The sequence below is a fragment of the Protopterus annectens genome, chromosome 7.part0 (genome assembly GCF_019279795.1).
Source record: "Protopterus annectens isolate FY-2018-M chromosome 7.part0, PAN1.0, whole genome shotgun sequence".
Lineage (NCBI taxonomy): Eukaryota > Metazoa > Chordata > Ceratodontiformes > Protopteridae > Protopterus > Protopterus annectens.
The window spans coordinates 961,359,099-961,373,408 of NC_056739.1; the positions used below are offsets into that span (position 1 = coordinate 961,359,099).

Here is a 14,310-nt window from a genome sequence, read left to right on the forward strand (position 1 = left end):
ATGGTATCCTTTAAGCCCACTGTGCCAGTGAATACCACATCCCACAATGCCGAATCCTTCACAAATGCTTTCTATGGACATCTCCAAGAATGCATGGATCATGCAATCCCAAACAAATCCAAGTCCCTCTCCACCAAAGGTAAGCATCCTGTCTGGTGGACCTCAGCCATAAACAAATTGTATAACAAAAGATGGAAGCTACTGTACGTCAGAGCAAAATCCCATGAAGGGAAGACATCTCTGATCAACATTAGCAGAAAACTACGTTCTCTCATAAAAACATCCAAGGCCAACTTTGAGAGAAAAATCGCTAAGGACACTAAAGATAACCACAAAGCCTTCTTCAGCTATGTTAGAAACCTGGGCGGAAACCCTCAGATATGCTCAGAGTTGGTTCACAACAATAAAAAATACACTGAACCCACAGATATTGCCAACATTCTGGCTGACAGGTTCAGTGCAAATTTCTCCCCTCCTTCACCACCAAAAGAAGAAATACTTATCCCAGCTGAATGTAATCTCCCTGTCATCTCAGATGTCCAAGTGAGAACTGCCCTAAACAAAGCAAAAAACACAGCATCAATGGGACCTGACGGTATCCCGGGTTGCGTGTTACGTGAACTCCAAGAGGAGCTAAACCCACACATAAAAATGCTATTTAACCTTAGCCTTACTTCGGGATATGTACCTGAACACTGGCATACAGCAACAGTGGTCCCACTCCACAAGGGAGGTGCCTCTACAGACCCTGAAAACTACCGCCCCATAAGCTTAACCAGCCTGGTCTGCAAAGCTATGGAAAGAATCATTATGGAACTCATAAACAGAGACATAGGGGACCTACAGACACTTGACCCCACCCAGTTCGGCTTTGTAAAGGGAAGATCCTGCCTTTTAAACCTGGTTGACTTTTTCAAAACAGTCACTAGAGCCATTGACGAGGTCAAAGCAGTCCATACAGCATACCTGGACTTGGCTAAGGCCTTCGACACAATACCCCACTCAGGCATCATAGATAAGCTCAACAGCTTAAATGTAAACCCTTATGTCACTAGATGGGTTGCAAACTGGCTAAAGGACAGAACCCATAAGGTTAAAATCGCTGGAGCAATGTCAGACTCAAAGCCAGTCACAAGTGGTGTCCCACAGGGATCTGTCCTGGGACCCCTCTTGTTCAGCATTTATTTCTCAGATGTTAAAGCAAACACGGGAGGGCTGTGGCTGACAAAGTTCACAGATGACTGCAAACTAGGCGCCATAGTCGATACACCAGCAGACACACACATCCTACAAAAAGGCCTCACAGAAATGGACAACTGGTGCCGGAGTCACGGCCTTAAACTAAATGCCAAAAATGTATAGTCATCCCTTTGGGAAAAACAAAGTACCCACAAATTATCACATAGACAGCAACCCACTGAGTACTGAAAAAGTAATCAGAGACCTAGGGACCCAAGTTGACAGTGACCTCTCATTTGATACCCACGTTGCCAAAGTGGTTAGAAAAACATTCTACCTTGCACACCTCATCATGAAGGGATTCACATCCAGATCCAAGGATGTCATTGTACCCCTATATTCCTCCCTCATTAGACCCATGATTGAGTACAATGCCCCATTTGGTATGTACCTCACCCGGCATTTGCAACAGCTGGAGAGACCACAAAAGTACCTCACCAAGAGGATCAAGGGTCTCCAACATATTCTGCCAGACTAAAGAAACTTCAGCTCTATTCAGTATCATACCGCCTGCTCAGAGGTGATCTCTGCCTGACATACAAGGCCATGTCCAATCAGGATCTGATGGACATGCTCCACCTCAAAAAATCCAAGTCCATCAGGACCACGAGAGCTAAAGACTTAAACCTCGGCACAAGTATGAATAGGACATGCTGGAGGGATAGATTCATAACCCAGAGGCTTCCCATGCTTTGGAACAAGATCCCAGTTCGTATTAGGCAGAGCCCCTCACTGACTCTCTTCAAGAGAAATCTTGATGAGTGGATGGGAGATCGTAAGTTTACCCCAGGGGTCACATCTGTGTCACTGCTAGACAGGGGCACAGTAAACTAATTCTATTATATAAGGGGACCTTCATTGTGTCACTACTAGACACAATATTCTAAATTTATTCTGTACATTTTTGTACCATTTCATGGGGTGGCAAATGCCACATCACTATGGCTAGGCTTACAAATGCCCCAGGGCAGATAGCCTAGTACTATACTATGAAATTATGAAACTATGAAGGATGTAATCCTGTCCAGATAGAATCAGAGCTGTCTGTGCACATCTAGATAGTGAAGAATCCTTTCCCCCTTGTTCTGGGGATTAGGGAAGAAGGTGGGCAAGTGAATGGATTGGATGAGAGCCATACTTGTCACCACCTTGGGCATGAAGAATGGGTTAGTTCTGAGGGATACCAGGTCTGTATGGAAGATGATGAAGGGTTCCACAACTATGAGTGCTTGCAACTCAGAGATTCTTCTGGCTGAAGTGATGGCCAGAAGGAATGCTGTCTTCCAGGAGAGAAACTTTAGCTCTGCAGAATAAGCTGGTTCAAAAGGAAGCAGGGTGAGCTTTTCCAAGACAAAGTTAATATCCCATGCCGATGTTGGCGCCCTTCTGGGAGGCCTCAAATTGCTAGCCCCACTGAGGAACTGTTTGATCAAAGGGTGTGAGAAAGGGGGCTGCTCAGTGGGAAAATGAGCAGAAATAGCAGAGGCATGAATTTTTATAGAGGAGAAAGAGAGACCACTGTGTAGTAGGTCAGCTAAGTAATCCAGGATGAGAGGGATGGAGGGTTGTGCCATATTGGCTCCCTTAGCCTGGACCCAGGTGCAGAATCTTTTCCATTTATCTGCATAAGACTTTCTGGTGCTAGGGCATCAGGCCTCATGGATAACATTCAGAACCTGTTTACTGAGGATGGCAGATTGGTTCGGGGTTAGGGAATAAGCCAAGCTGCCAAACTGAGTGTCCACAATTGGGGATGCATGAATTCCCCTTCCCTCTGTGTTAGGAGATTGAGAATCTGAGGAAGATGCCATGGAGGCAGCGGGGACAGGCTGTGCAGCAAGGGGTATCAGTGTTGTCGGGGTCAGTCTGGAGCTATAAGAATGGCCTTTGTTTTTTTTTTCCCCTTATTTTGAGCAGTACCCCGGGGATGAGAGATAGACGAGGAAAGGCATAGACCGAGAGGTTGACCTAAGGGAAGGACAGGGCATTCACTTCTGAAGCCATGCAGTGATGCTCCCTGGTGCAGAATTTGCTGAGCTGATGGTTGGTGTGGGAGGCAAAGAGGTCGACCTTCGGATTTCCCCATTTCTGAGTTATTAGGGTGAAGGTACTTCTGTTGAGCTGCCACTCATGTGGGTCCAGAAGGTTTCTGCTTAATTGGTCCACCAGGGAGTTGAGAGAGCCTGGTAGGTATTGTGTTAACAGGTGTAGTTGCATGGAAAAGGCTCATGGGCAGCCTGCATAGAGAGTAGGAGTGAGTCCATCCCTGCTTGTTGATGTACCACATCACAGTGGTGTTGTCTGTTTTGATCAGGAGAACCCCTGGAGAAAGAAGGGGTTTGAAAGCTATCAAGGCATGCTGCACAGCCATCATCTCTTTTTGAATGATGTGCAGGGGGATTTGCCATGGGCTCCATTGGCCCTGTATGTACCTGCCTTCCAGGTGTGCCCCCCAAGCGTAGTCTGATGCGTCTGTGGTGAGGGTCGGGATGGCAGGGTGTGGGGAGAGGGGCAGTCCCCTGTTGTGGGAGCTTGCTGTTCCCCACCAAAGAAATTCCTTTCTGAGGCAAAGAATTATAGGTAGTAGAGTTTCCAGGTCTTGAGAGTACTGACACCAAAGGCTCTTTAGGTACCACTGAAGTCTCCTCATATGCAGTCTGACATATGGAATGAGGAGTATGCAAGATGCCATGAACCTTAGAGCTTGCAGGATTTTCTTTGCAGAAAGCTGGGGCCTGGTGGCCAGTTGAGAGAAGTAGGCTGTCAGGAATTTTTGTTTCTCTGTAGTAAGTTATGCCATCTGGGATGCTATGCCCAGACTTGCTCTCAGGAAGATTATCCTTTGGGTGGGCACCTGTTTGGATTTCTTTTCATTGACTGTGTACCCTAGGGAGGTTAGTAGGGACTTTACAAAGACCAGGTGCTTGAGCAGCTTTTCCAGGCTGTCTGCCTGAATAAGGCAGTCGTCTAAGTAGAAGTAAATTTGAATATTTCTTTGACTGCAAAAGTCAATGGCTGGAGCCAGACATTTTGCTCTGGGAACAGTAGATAAGCCAAAGGGAAGTGCAAAGAACTGAAAGTGTTGAGATCCTGCCCTGAAGCAGAGATATTTCCTGCATGATTCCCTGATAGAAAAGCAGAGGTAGGCCTCTTTTAGATCTAGGGTGGCTAGCCAAGCGTCCTTAAAAAAGATGGAAGAAAAAGCAAAATCTATGCAATCAGTTAAAGATTTCTTACAGGTCCAGCCCCCCAGGTTCAGCAGGACCTAGGCTGGGCCTATTTACAGAGAAACAAAAATTCCTGAGCAAGGGTAGCAGCTGCTGGAGGGTGAGCATTTTGAATTTTGGGGTCACCAGGAAGGTGTTTAGGATGGATAGATCAAGGATGGGGTGCCAGGTGCCTTCTTTTCTGGGCACCATAAAAAGTCTGGAGTAGAAGCCTTGGCTTATCTGTTCTGCTGGAACATGCTCTAGTGCCCTGAAAGAGAGCAGGGAATGGATTTTCTTTTGAGCCTCTGCCCAGTGATTTGGTGGTATATCTGGGAACCCTTTTGGGGTTGGAAGGGTGTGGAAGGAGAATTTGTATCCCTGAGACACAATGCTCAGAACCCATTGGTCCTTGGTAATGGTGGCCAATGTGGAGTGAAAGGAGAGTTTTCCTCCTAGGGGTAAATGAAGGTGGGCAGAGGGGAGGTCGGGAGGAGGTGAGTCATTGTAAGTTCTTACCATAAGGGGGTGGCTTAGAACTCCCTGGTTTTGAAGTGGAGGTAGTCCACTGCTTAGATCTCTGCATTCCCTGGCGCTGTTGTTGGGAGGGCAGGTTCTGTTTCCACAGGACCTAGGCTGGGCCTATTTACTCGGAGCAGGAAGGAACCACTGCTTGGAGGGACAATGCCTGCTGAACCTGGGGAGCTGGACCTGTAAGAAATCTTTAACTGATTGCATAGATTTTGCTTTTTCTTCCATCTTTTTTAAGACCTCTTCTGCATTAGTGCCAAATAAGTTATCTTTGTCCAAGGGGGCATCCAACAATTTAGATTTGACAAGGTCTGGCAGGGGTTGTTCCTTAAGCCATGCACGTCTTCTAATGACAGATCCTGTGACTGCTACCCTGCAGGAAGCTTCTAGGGCATTAAAACCACAGTGCAAAGTGTGTTTAGTTGCAGTAAAGTCTTGTAAATCTTTAGATTCTGCCCAAGCAGGAAATGCAGACATTTTTTGTTTAAGGAGTTCCAAGGTATGTTGCTGATATTTAAACATATGGAACTGACAATTCAGTGCCTTGACAGCAAGATTAGCTGAGGTGTATACTTTTTTACCCCATCTGTCCAATGCTCGGGAATCCCTGTCTGAGGGGGTGGGATTCTTAGCAGACGTTGCTTTAATCCCTTTTGGCCCTTGAGAAATGACCTCAGGGTCAGGCTGTTGGATTTTTAAAAGGATATTTGTGCGAGTCAGGGACTCTGTAGTACTGTCTGGTTTTCTGGGAGCAGGAGGTAGGGCATCAGGATTCAAGCTGGATTCAAGGAAAACATCATCTACCACATCCAGGACTGGGGGGATGGCCAAGGGTGTGTGTTGTGGAAGATCTAGGAATTGCCTCAGTCTCTTTTTAGACTGAGGGTAGTCCTGACTCTCCCATTGGAAATGCTCCCTTAAGGTATGCAGGCTTTCCCCAAAGGAAAAATCATCTGGGGTAGAGGCTGAAGAAATGGATTCCTCTGCATCAGAATCGTCATAAGTGGAGAGAGGTTGCATGTCTTCATAGTCAGCTGCATCAGGTTCATCTGACTTTTGTTCAGACAAAATTACTGGGAACATATCTCTTTTCCTTTTAGAGGGGGTATCTTCTCTTCCCCTGATCAGCATGATAAGGTCTTCTTCCATTTTAAGCATTTGAGACTGAGGCAAGGTAGCATGCGCCTGAAAGTGGGTGGTCAGTTTCTTGGGTGTGGTTCGAACCCTGGGCCTAAGGAACTCGGATGTTTTTGAAAGAACAGTAGTCGTGAAAGAAGACATCAGTTTGTGTCAAGATTCAGTGGTGCGAAGGACTTCCATCCAAGGTAGAGACGACTGCAGGATCCTTAGACGAAGAAGAGTTTTGGGGCATACTGGACCCTGAAACAGTCTCAGTAGCAGCCTGCAAATCAAATGAAGTGGGCATCAGGGGCTGCGAAAGCATCTCACTGAGTACCAGAGGACTGATGACTAGCTTAATGGAAGCATAGTCTGTAGGTTTGGATTTGTGTGGTCTGTCTCCGTCTTTATCTTTACGTTTTTTCAGAAGATTTGCTATCAGATGGCTTACCAAAGCCATATCAGAATTCAAGGACTGTAAATGAAAATATCTGGCTACAATAAGGCCTGACGACAGAGAGTTCTGGTGCTGAACAAAGCACAGAAGCAACAATGGGGAACGTCATGGTTTGGGCCTAGACAAGTGATGCAGTAAGAGTGGAAGTCTAGGTGTGGTATTTGCTTTCCACAGACGAGACAATTATTACCTTTTTCTGACATCAGTTAGTGCAAGAAAAAAGGATCCCCAATGGGGTACTTAGCTTATAGGTTCAAAGGCAGGTACTAGACTATTAGCCCTAGGGCCTATATAAGCCTTGCCAAAAAGGTACCCTGGCTTTCGCCACCCAAGAAACTTATTTTCCTGTGCCCCTATCGAGCAGAGCCACAGAAGTGATCCCTGGGGTAAATTTCCTATTTACCATCCAATCATCAAGATTTTTCTTGAAGAGTGCTAATGAGGAGCTCTGTTTGACATAGATAGGTAGTCTGTTCCAGAGTATGGGAAGTCTCTGGGACAGGAATCTATCCCTCCTACATGTTCTGTTTATTGTGGTGGCAAGGTTTAGGTCCCTAGAGCATGTAGCTCGGAGGGATTGGGATTTCTTTAAGTGGAGCATGTCCAACAGCTCTGGGTTTGACATAGCTTTGTATGTTAGGCAGAGGTCACCTCTGAGTAGGCGATATGCGATGGAGTAAAGCTGGAGTTTTTGAGATGGTCTGCGTAGGGCATCTGTTTGAGGCCAGTAATCCTCTTTGTGATGTATTTCTGTGGCCTTTCCAGTTGTTGTAGATGTCTTGTGAGGTACATACCAAAAGGGGCATTGTACTCTATAATGGGTCTAATGAGTGATGAGTAGAGAGGAACAATGACCTCTTTTCTTCTGGATGAGGAACCTTTTGTGATGAGGTGAGCCACGTAGAAGGATTTCCTGACCACTGTGGTGATGTGATTATCAAAGGAGAGATTACTGTCCAACTGTGTCCCAAGGTCTCTTATCACACATTCAGCATTAAGTAGACTACTACTTATGTGGTGGTTCATGGGTACAGAGTTTTTACCAAAGGGGATGGCAATACACTTTTTGGCATTGAGCTTCAGGCCATGGCTTTGACATCAGGCATCTGTCTCAGGGAGGACCTTTTGTAGTATGTCCACATCGTTAGGAGTTTTGATGATGGCTCCTTGTTTGCAGTCATCTGCAAACTTTGTTAGCCAAAGACCTTCTGTGTTAGCCTGCACTTCAGAGAAGTAGATACCAAACAGGAGAGGACCCAGGACTGAACCCTATGGTACTCCACTTGTCACTGGTCTGAAGTCGGATTGGGAGTCTGCTACTTTCACAGTGTGAGTTCTATCCATGAGCCAGTTGGCAACCTATCTTGTGACATAGGGATTTATACCTAGTTTAGTGAGCTTGTCTACAGTTCCAGAGTGGGGGATGGTGTCGAAAACCTTGGCGAGATCTAGATAAGCTGTGTGAACCACCTTACCCTCATCTATGGCTTTGGTGACTGCTTCAAAGAAGTCAATCAGGTTTAGGAGACATGATCTGCCTTTTACAAACCTGAACTGGGTAGGGTCCAGAGTTTGGAGATTACCAAACTGTCCAACTGTGTCCCAAGGTCTCTTATCACACATTCAGCATTAAGTAGACTACTACTTATGTGGTGGTTCATGGGTACAGAGTTTTTACCAAAGGGGATGGCAATACACTTTTTGTATTAACAATTTGTATAAACAAATGTCTTTGTTTATGAGTTCCATGATGATATGTTCCATGGCCTTGCAGATCAGGCTCGTCAGGCTAATGGGGTGGTAGTTCCCGGGGTCCATCGTGACTCCCCCTTTGTGGAGTGGAATAACCGTCACAGTGCACCATTCAGTGGGCACAAAGCCTGAGATGAGGCTATGATTCAACATGGCACTTAGGTAAGGTGCCAGTTCATTCTGTAGTGTAGAACACAGCCTGGGATATTGTCAGGTCCCATGGATGCTGTGTTCTTGGCTTTGGAGAGTGTGTTTTTTACCTGTGCAGCCATGATTACATGAACTTTGCATTCTTCCGGTATAGAGATGGGCCTTCTAGGGGGTGAGAGGGGGGTAAATTTAGCACTGAACCTCCCTGCCAGGATGTTGGCAATATCAGTTGGTTCTGTATATTTAGTGCCATTGTGCTGTAATGCAGAGAAGATCTGAGTGTTGCCATTGAGATTCTTGACATAGCTATAGAATGCTTTGTGGTTGTCTTTAAGAGTCAGTGACAATTTTGTTTTCTTAACTAGCTTTGGAGGATTTTATGAGGGACCTTAACTTCTTACTGAGGTTGACCAGGGAGTTCCTCCAGTCATGGGATTTTACTCTTTTATGCAACAGTTTCTTTCTTCTTTTGTAGAGTTTGTTTGTGGCAGAGGACCACCAGATTGGCTTCCTTTTTTTGGAGGATAGCATCTTGGTTCCATTAGGGATAGCATGATCCATGCACTCCTGTAAGTGCTTATAAAGTGCATTTGTGTAGGATTCAGCAGTCATACCTCTATTGTCTGTCTGCATGGGTGTTATGAAATTTGCCACTTCTGTCTTAAGAAGTGTGAAGTTGGCTTTGGAGAAGTTTTTTACGGTTGTTTCCCTAATTGGAGGTGGGGGCAGGATGTGGATGTCTAGGGTGATTAGCTTGTGGTCGGATCTGACGAATGAGGAATTGACCTCTGGTGTGGAACACCGGTTGCCCATGTTGGTAATGACCGGGTCTAGGATATTGCTGCCCCTGGTGGGAGTGTGAATAAGTTGATCCAAGGCATTGGAATTTATGAATTCCAGAAAATGTTGAGCAAAAGAGTTGGTACGCGAGTAGTTTTCCCAGTTAATGGTGGGGTAGTTGAAATCGCCCATTATTAGGGTGTTGGGTTGTACCCTAATACTTTCCAGTGTATCAAGAAATGAGGAGTGAGAATCCTGGGGCATGGTGGGGGAATCCCGGAATCCCAAGGGCGACAGGTGCAGGCCATCTCTGTCAAAGCATCGTGGTCTGTCGATCATGTTGTCCCAGGCAGACAAATACTGGATCCTCTTAGAATGACACCAGAAGTTTAGCCAATTGTTGAAGTCAATCATTTTATCCTTGTACTGTGATATCATTCTGGGTGATGGCAGGATGCTACTCAGGGCTAGGGTCATACCAGCCTGGGCTACAAGATCAGAGGGCTCCTCCATGTCTCTTTTCATGTAGTCCAGGGAGGTATGTCTCCGGTCATTCCAACCAACATGGACAATGACAGTGTCATATTTTTAGTTGTTGTGGAGTGACCTGAGTGCGTGCATTATGTGGCGGATCCTGGCACCTGACAGGCAGCTGACAGTAACTTTCTCCTTGTTTAGCCTGGTGAGTGGAACATCAGTGTGCCTGACTATAGAGTCACCTATGACTAGAGTGTTGGGTACGTTGTTATGTTTTACGGGATGTGGTTGAGTGGCATACTGAGGTTGTGGGCTATGTGTCATTTGGGTTGTGTTGGGGAGTGGAGTTTGCTTGTGTTTCTGCTTTGGAGGTCCCTGATGCTTGGGCAGGTTTTTATTGAGAGCCTCCATGAATGTAGGTGTGTGTTTTGTGTTTCTGTGTGTGCTTTTGTGGTGTAGGTTTTGAGGGACTATGTGATGAGTGTGGTGTATGCAAGTGTTTACCTTCTCCTCTTGACTGTCTAGTCCAGTCTTGGGTAAAGAGAGCTTTGCTTCCAGTTTGGCTATATAAGTGCATCTCTCACAGGTTGTAGTGTTGGGTGGTAGGAGGAGAGGGTTGCCTGTGTACATGAGGCAATTGCTGCATTGCCCCAACTTCAATTCAGAAATGAAAACTCAGGTTGCAGCCAACCGGCACTCGTGAACTGTTTCTGCTTTGGGCTCCATGGCAAGAAAGACTGATGTAATGGCATTGGCTGCCTACTTTATACTACTGATGACCTGACGTCAGTACTCAAGCGACAGCAACCAATGCAGAAATACTAAGTCTCTGGTATTCGAGCCGGCCGAGGGCAACCCTGGCAGGGATAACCCAAATGTGATGACTTCAACAGTGAAACACAAAGAACATCAAGAGAGGGAAAAGGATAAACAAGCGCACCCAAAATGTCCCCATCTGCCAACAAAATCTACCTGTGTTCCATGGTTTAACTTCCCTGACTTCCTGATCATATCCCTACCCACATGCAGGATATCCTAATTGCGGAAGTACTTCATTTTGGAGGAAACCCCTGCTCTTGGGAAGGGTAAGATGTTCTAAGATGTAGTGCTTAGTGTTCTACATCTGGCTTACAAGTTTTTCAGAAAAGGCCTGGTGTCGCAGTAGTTCAAAAACTATTTAAAATGCAGTAGAATGTGAATAATCAGCTCTTTATTGTAACTCTTTACTTTTTTTTGTTGGCCAGGTGTGTCCCACTTGATTTATAACCTATTTTTCTTGGAAGACCCAAGGCAAAATGTATTCTTACTGGAGGTACACTTGCTTATCTCAAAAATTATATCCATTATAGATAAATGTCTTTTTTTATCTAATATCTTTTGCCAAAAAAAAAATAGCTTAAATTCATTATATTTTCCTCTGTGTAGTTCCTTCTGAAATCTTTGGAGACATTTTTTTTTTATATTAATGTTTGAGGTTTATGGGCATCTTCTTTGAATCCAATTAAGTGAGATGTCATGCATCAATGTGAACAATATATTTTTTATTATACTCCGTCTTGTTTTATCTTTCTTTGTGGCACCTTTATTGTAGAACTGTACAATTATCTTCTCATGCTGTAATTATTTGGTTGCTGTCTAAATATTCTTTTTTTTTTTTTGATAAGTAGTCTTAACACAAATGATCGCAACTGCATTATTTCTTCTGGGAATCTGGGAATTTTCTTTTTGAGAATTGTATCATAAAATTATTAAATGAAAAATGATCACAGAAGATTGTATGTGTCCTATGACGACTGTTTAATTACTTCAAAAATCTTGTTTTGATCCAGGGTGGCAAGCATTGTCCACAGAGTATCCCTATATCTTCTTGCTTTGTAGATCAGGTGTACATTTTTTGTTCATTTGTTTTTGTTTTGAGATTAGCCCATGGTAGGGCTCTAGTTAAGGGACACATGAATTACCAAGAATTGCCTGAAAGATGTTATGACAATTCTTCCTGCGAATCTACAGAACAAACATGGCAACTTGTTTGTTGAATGTGGCAGGATGCATCCGTATGGTCTGTTTTGACAGCATAAAGTCAAAACACAATGTCAAAGTCTATGTGAGATTAATCCCGAAATTAATGAATATAGTTGATACAATTCTTGTCATGTATACACTGTACTCTTTTTGGCACAAATGCTGTACCCCTTTTTGTATACCATCTAATCTTTAAAATATATTTTTGCAAATCATCATTGTAATTTACAAGGCTACATTCAGTGTGGGATACACGATACTGAATGAGTTTGCATTACTTTCTGTTTTGTTCATTTTACACTACATGCTATTTGAATATTTTATAATTATTTGTTGACAACTGCCGTAAGATTTTATTTCACTCTGAGTTACTATCATCTCAGACAAATGGAAGGACAGTTAATGAGTCTCAATTGAAGGATAAAATATTTCTAAATTATGGAAAACAAAAAGACAGTATGACCATTGGTTAAACTGCAAATCATCAAAAACCTTCACTTGCTTCTTCTGAGATCCAGTACCTCAGTGAGGTTTAACTCTACATGGAAAATGACTTGTATAATTATCTTACTGTACTTTGGTGGTGAAGATACTCAGTTTTCTGCAGATATAAGAACAGATTCCAAAATATTTGCTGTCAGTATAACTTACTGTAGTGTAAGCCTGCCCTAATTCCAGAAGACGTTATCTCTGTGTAAGTAACTTACTTTGGTGTAAGACCTGTCTACAATGCAAACTTACACTGAGAACAAGTCAGCTTGAATCGGCTCCCAGTATAAGCCTGATTTATAGATAGGGCTTACACTGAACTAAGTTACTTACACTGAGAGCAAGTCTTTTGGAATTGAGGTAGGATTACACTAGTGTAAGTCTGTTAAACTGAGAGCAAGTCTTTTGGTGTCTGGCCCATTACCATGTAGCTTACAGTGCCAGTAGTGGTTAAGCTGTGTCCTTAGTGCCACAGCCCAAGATATCATAGCATGGGTTGTCAAATCTCTGCTTTATCATTCATGTGCTCCAGAAAAATGCAGGTATGAGAAAATCCCATGCAGCTAATAGCAAACCCACAGCCTGAATAATTTACCATGTTGATGACGGATTTAAACTCAGATCATAGATGAAATGGGAGTGGTACAACTCACCTCCACCATCAGCAGGAATCCCCTCATAGCCAGCGACTGGGTCCAGCATTTCTGTAGGAGGAGCAGATGGGCCTTCATCTCCACATTCTTTATCAAGTACATCTAGAAGAACATACAGTGTAGTTTTTATTATTACTACAGCAACTCATTCCCAAGGCACATCACATAAAATATTGTTCCATCTTAGGTTATCAATGGCATAAAAATACTTCCCATGTCCCCCCCCCCACAATTGTATTATTTTAACAAATAAACTAGCAAGTAATCAACTGATCAAAAACATATACAACTATTTACAAAACATGACAGCTTAAATTAAAATTCTCATATATATATATATATATATATATAAATATATATAAACATATTATATGTATAGAGAATACAACAAATATTCATTATATTATATTGCATTTCCTTTTCATATTTTCATATTTTTTCTCATAAATTTTGTAACTCCGTCCAATATTTAAATCATGAATTATAAAATTAGATCTCAATTTAATGGTCTCAATTTTGCATTATCAAAACAACATTAGGCATGTTTAAAAATTCTTGAAAATGTGGAGTTATATTTTTTCCGGTTTTTAATGATGACCTTCCTTCCTACTATTGCTAACAAACCCCCATAACCAGCCTCAGGCATAGGCCAACTATTCGGCCGCCTAGGGCGCCGCTTTAACAGGGGTACTTTTTCAGTAATCTGCATGGTGTAGGTATGCTAGGGTGGGGGCACCAAGTGGTGTGGGGGGCTGTGGAGCCCTTTTACCTAGGGCGCCAGCTGACCAAAGGCTGGTCCTGCAAACCCCATAACAAGGGGATACTGGGATCTTTGTATGCATGTAGGGATTGGAGCATTATTAAACAGTATCAAATGATTGCTCAAACCGCAATTATCATTTTCTACCACAACTCATTTAGTATTTTGCAGTCATAAAAAATGCACTGCCATCTTTCATCACCACCTTTTAAATTTTTGCAATTTTATATGCTGTAATGGAACTATGGAACTTCTGTGCAGGAAGTTCCAAGAATATGTTCTACACAATAATGGCTATATTGACATTTTGGATGATTTTTTTAGATTAATTTCTTGTCAGTATCACTATGGTTAGGAAGATTTGACTGAGATACATACCAATAATAGGTCTATATTATAAGATCGATGTTTGAAAACATCGAACAACATATGGTCGACACTATATGGTCGATGTCTTCAAACATCGACCTTATAAAAAGACAAAAAAAGAAACAAGTACCCTAACAGATTTAAGCAGGGGGCAAGCCCCCCCCTGCACCCCCTGCTACTTAAATATACCAACTCAGAGACCGCACTACACTGCAGTAAACGGAAATCTCCCCTTACAGAGATTTCCATTTACACGCACGAGATTCTGAGCATTCGATATTCTCGTGTTGACAATGTCAGATTTGA

General features: G+C 43.4%; 1 protein-coding gene across 2 annotated transcripts in view; it reads right to left on the minus strand.

Annotated features, from left to right (window-relative positions):
- Positions 1-14,310, minus strand: part of LOC122806802 (protein SSUH2 homolog) — a 600,540-nt gene that overhangs the window by 373,041 nt on the left and 213,189 nt on the right. For both annotated transcript variants that reach the window (XM_044077522.1, XM_044077521.1), the window contains exon 2: positions 12,876-12,977. In XM_044077522.1, the coding sequence (XP_043933457.1) occupies positions 12,876-12,977 (102 nt within the window). The remainder of the gene's footprint in view (positions 1-12,875; positions 12,978-14,310) is intronic.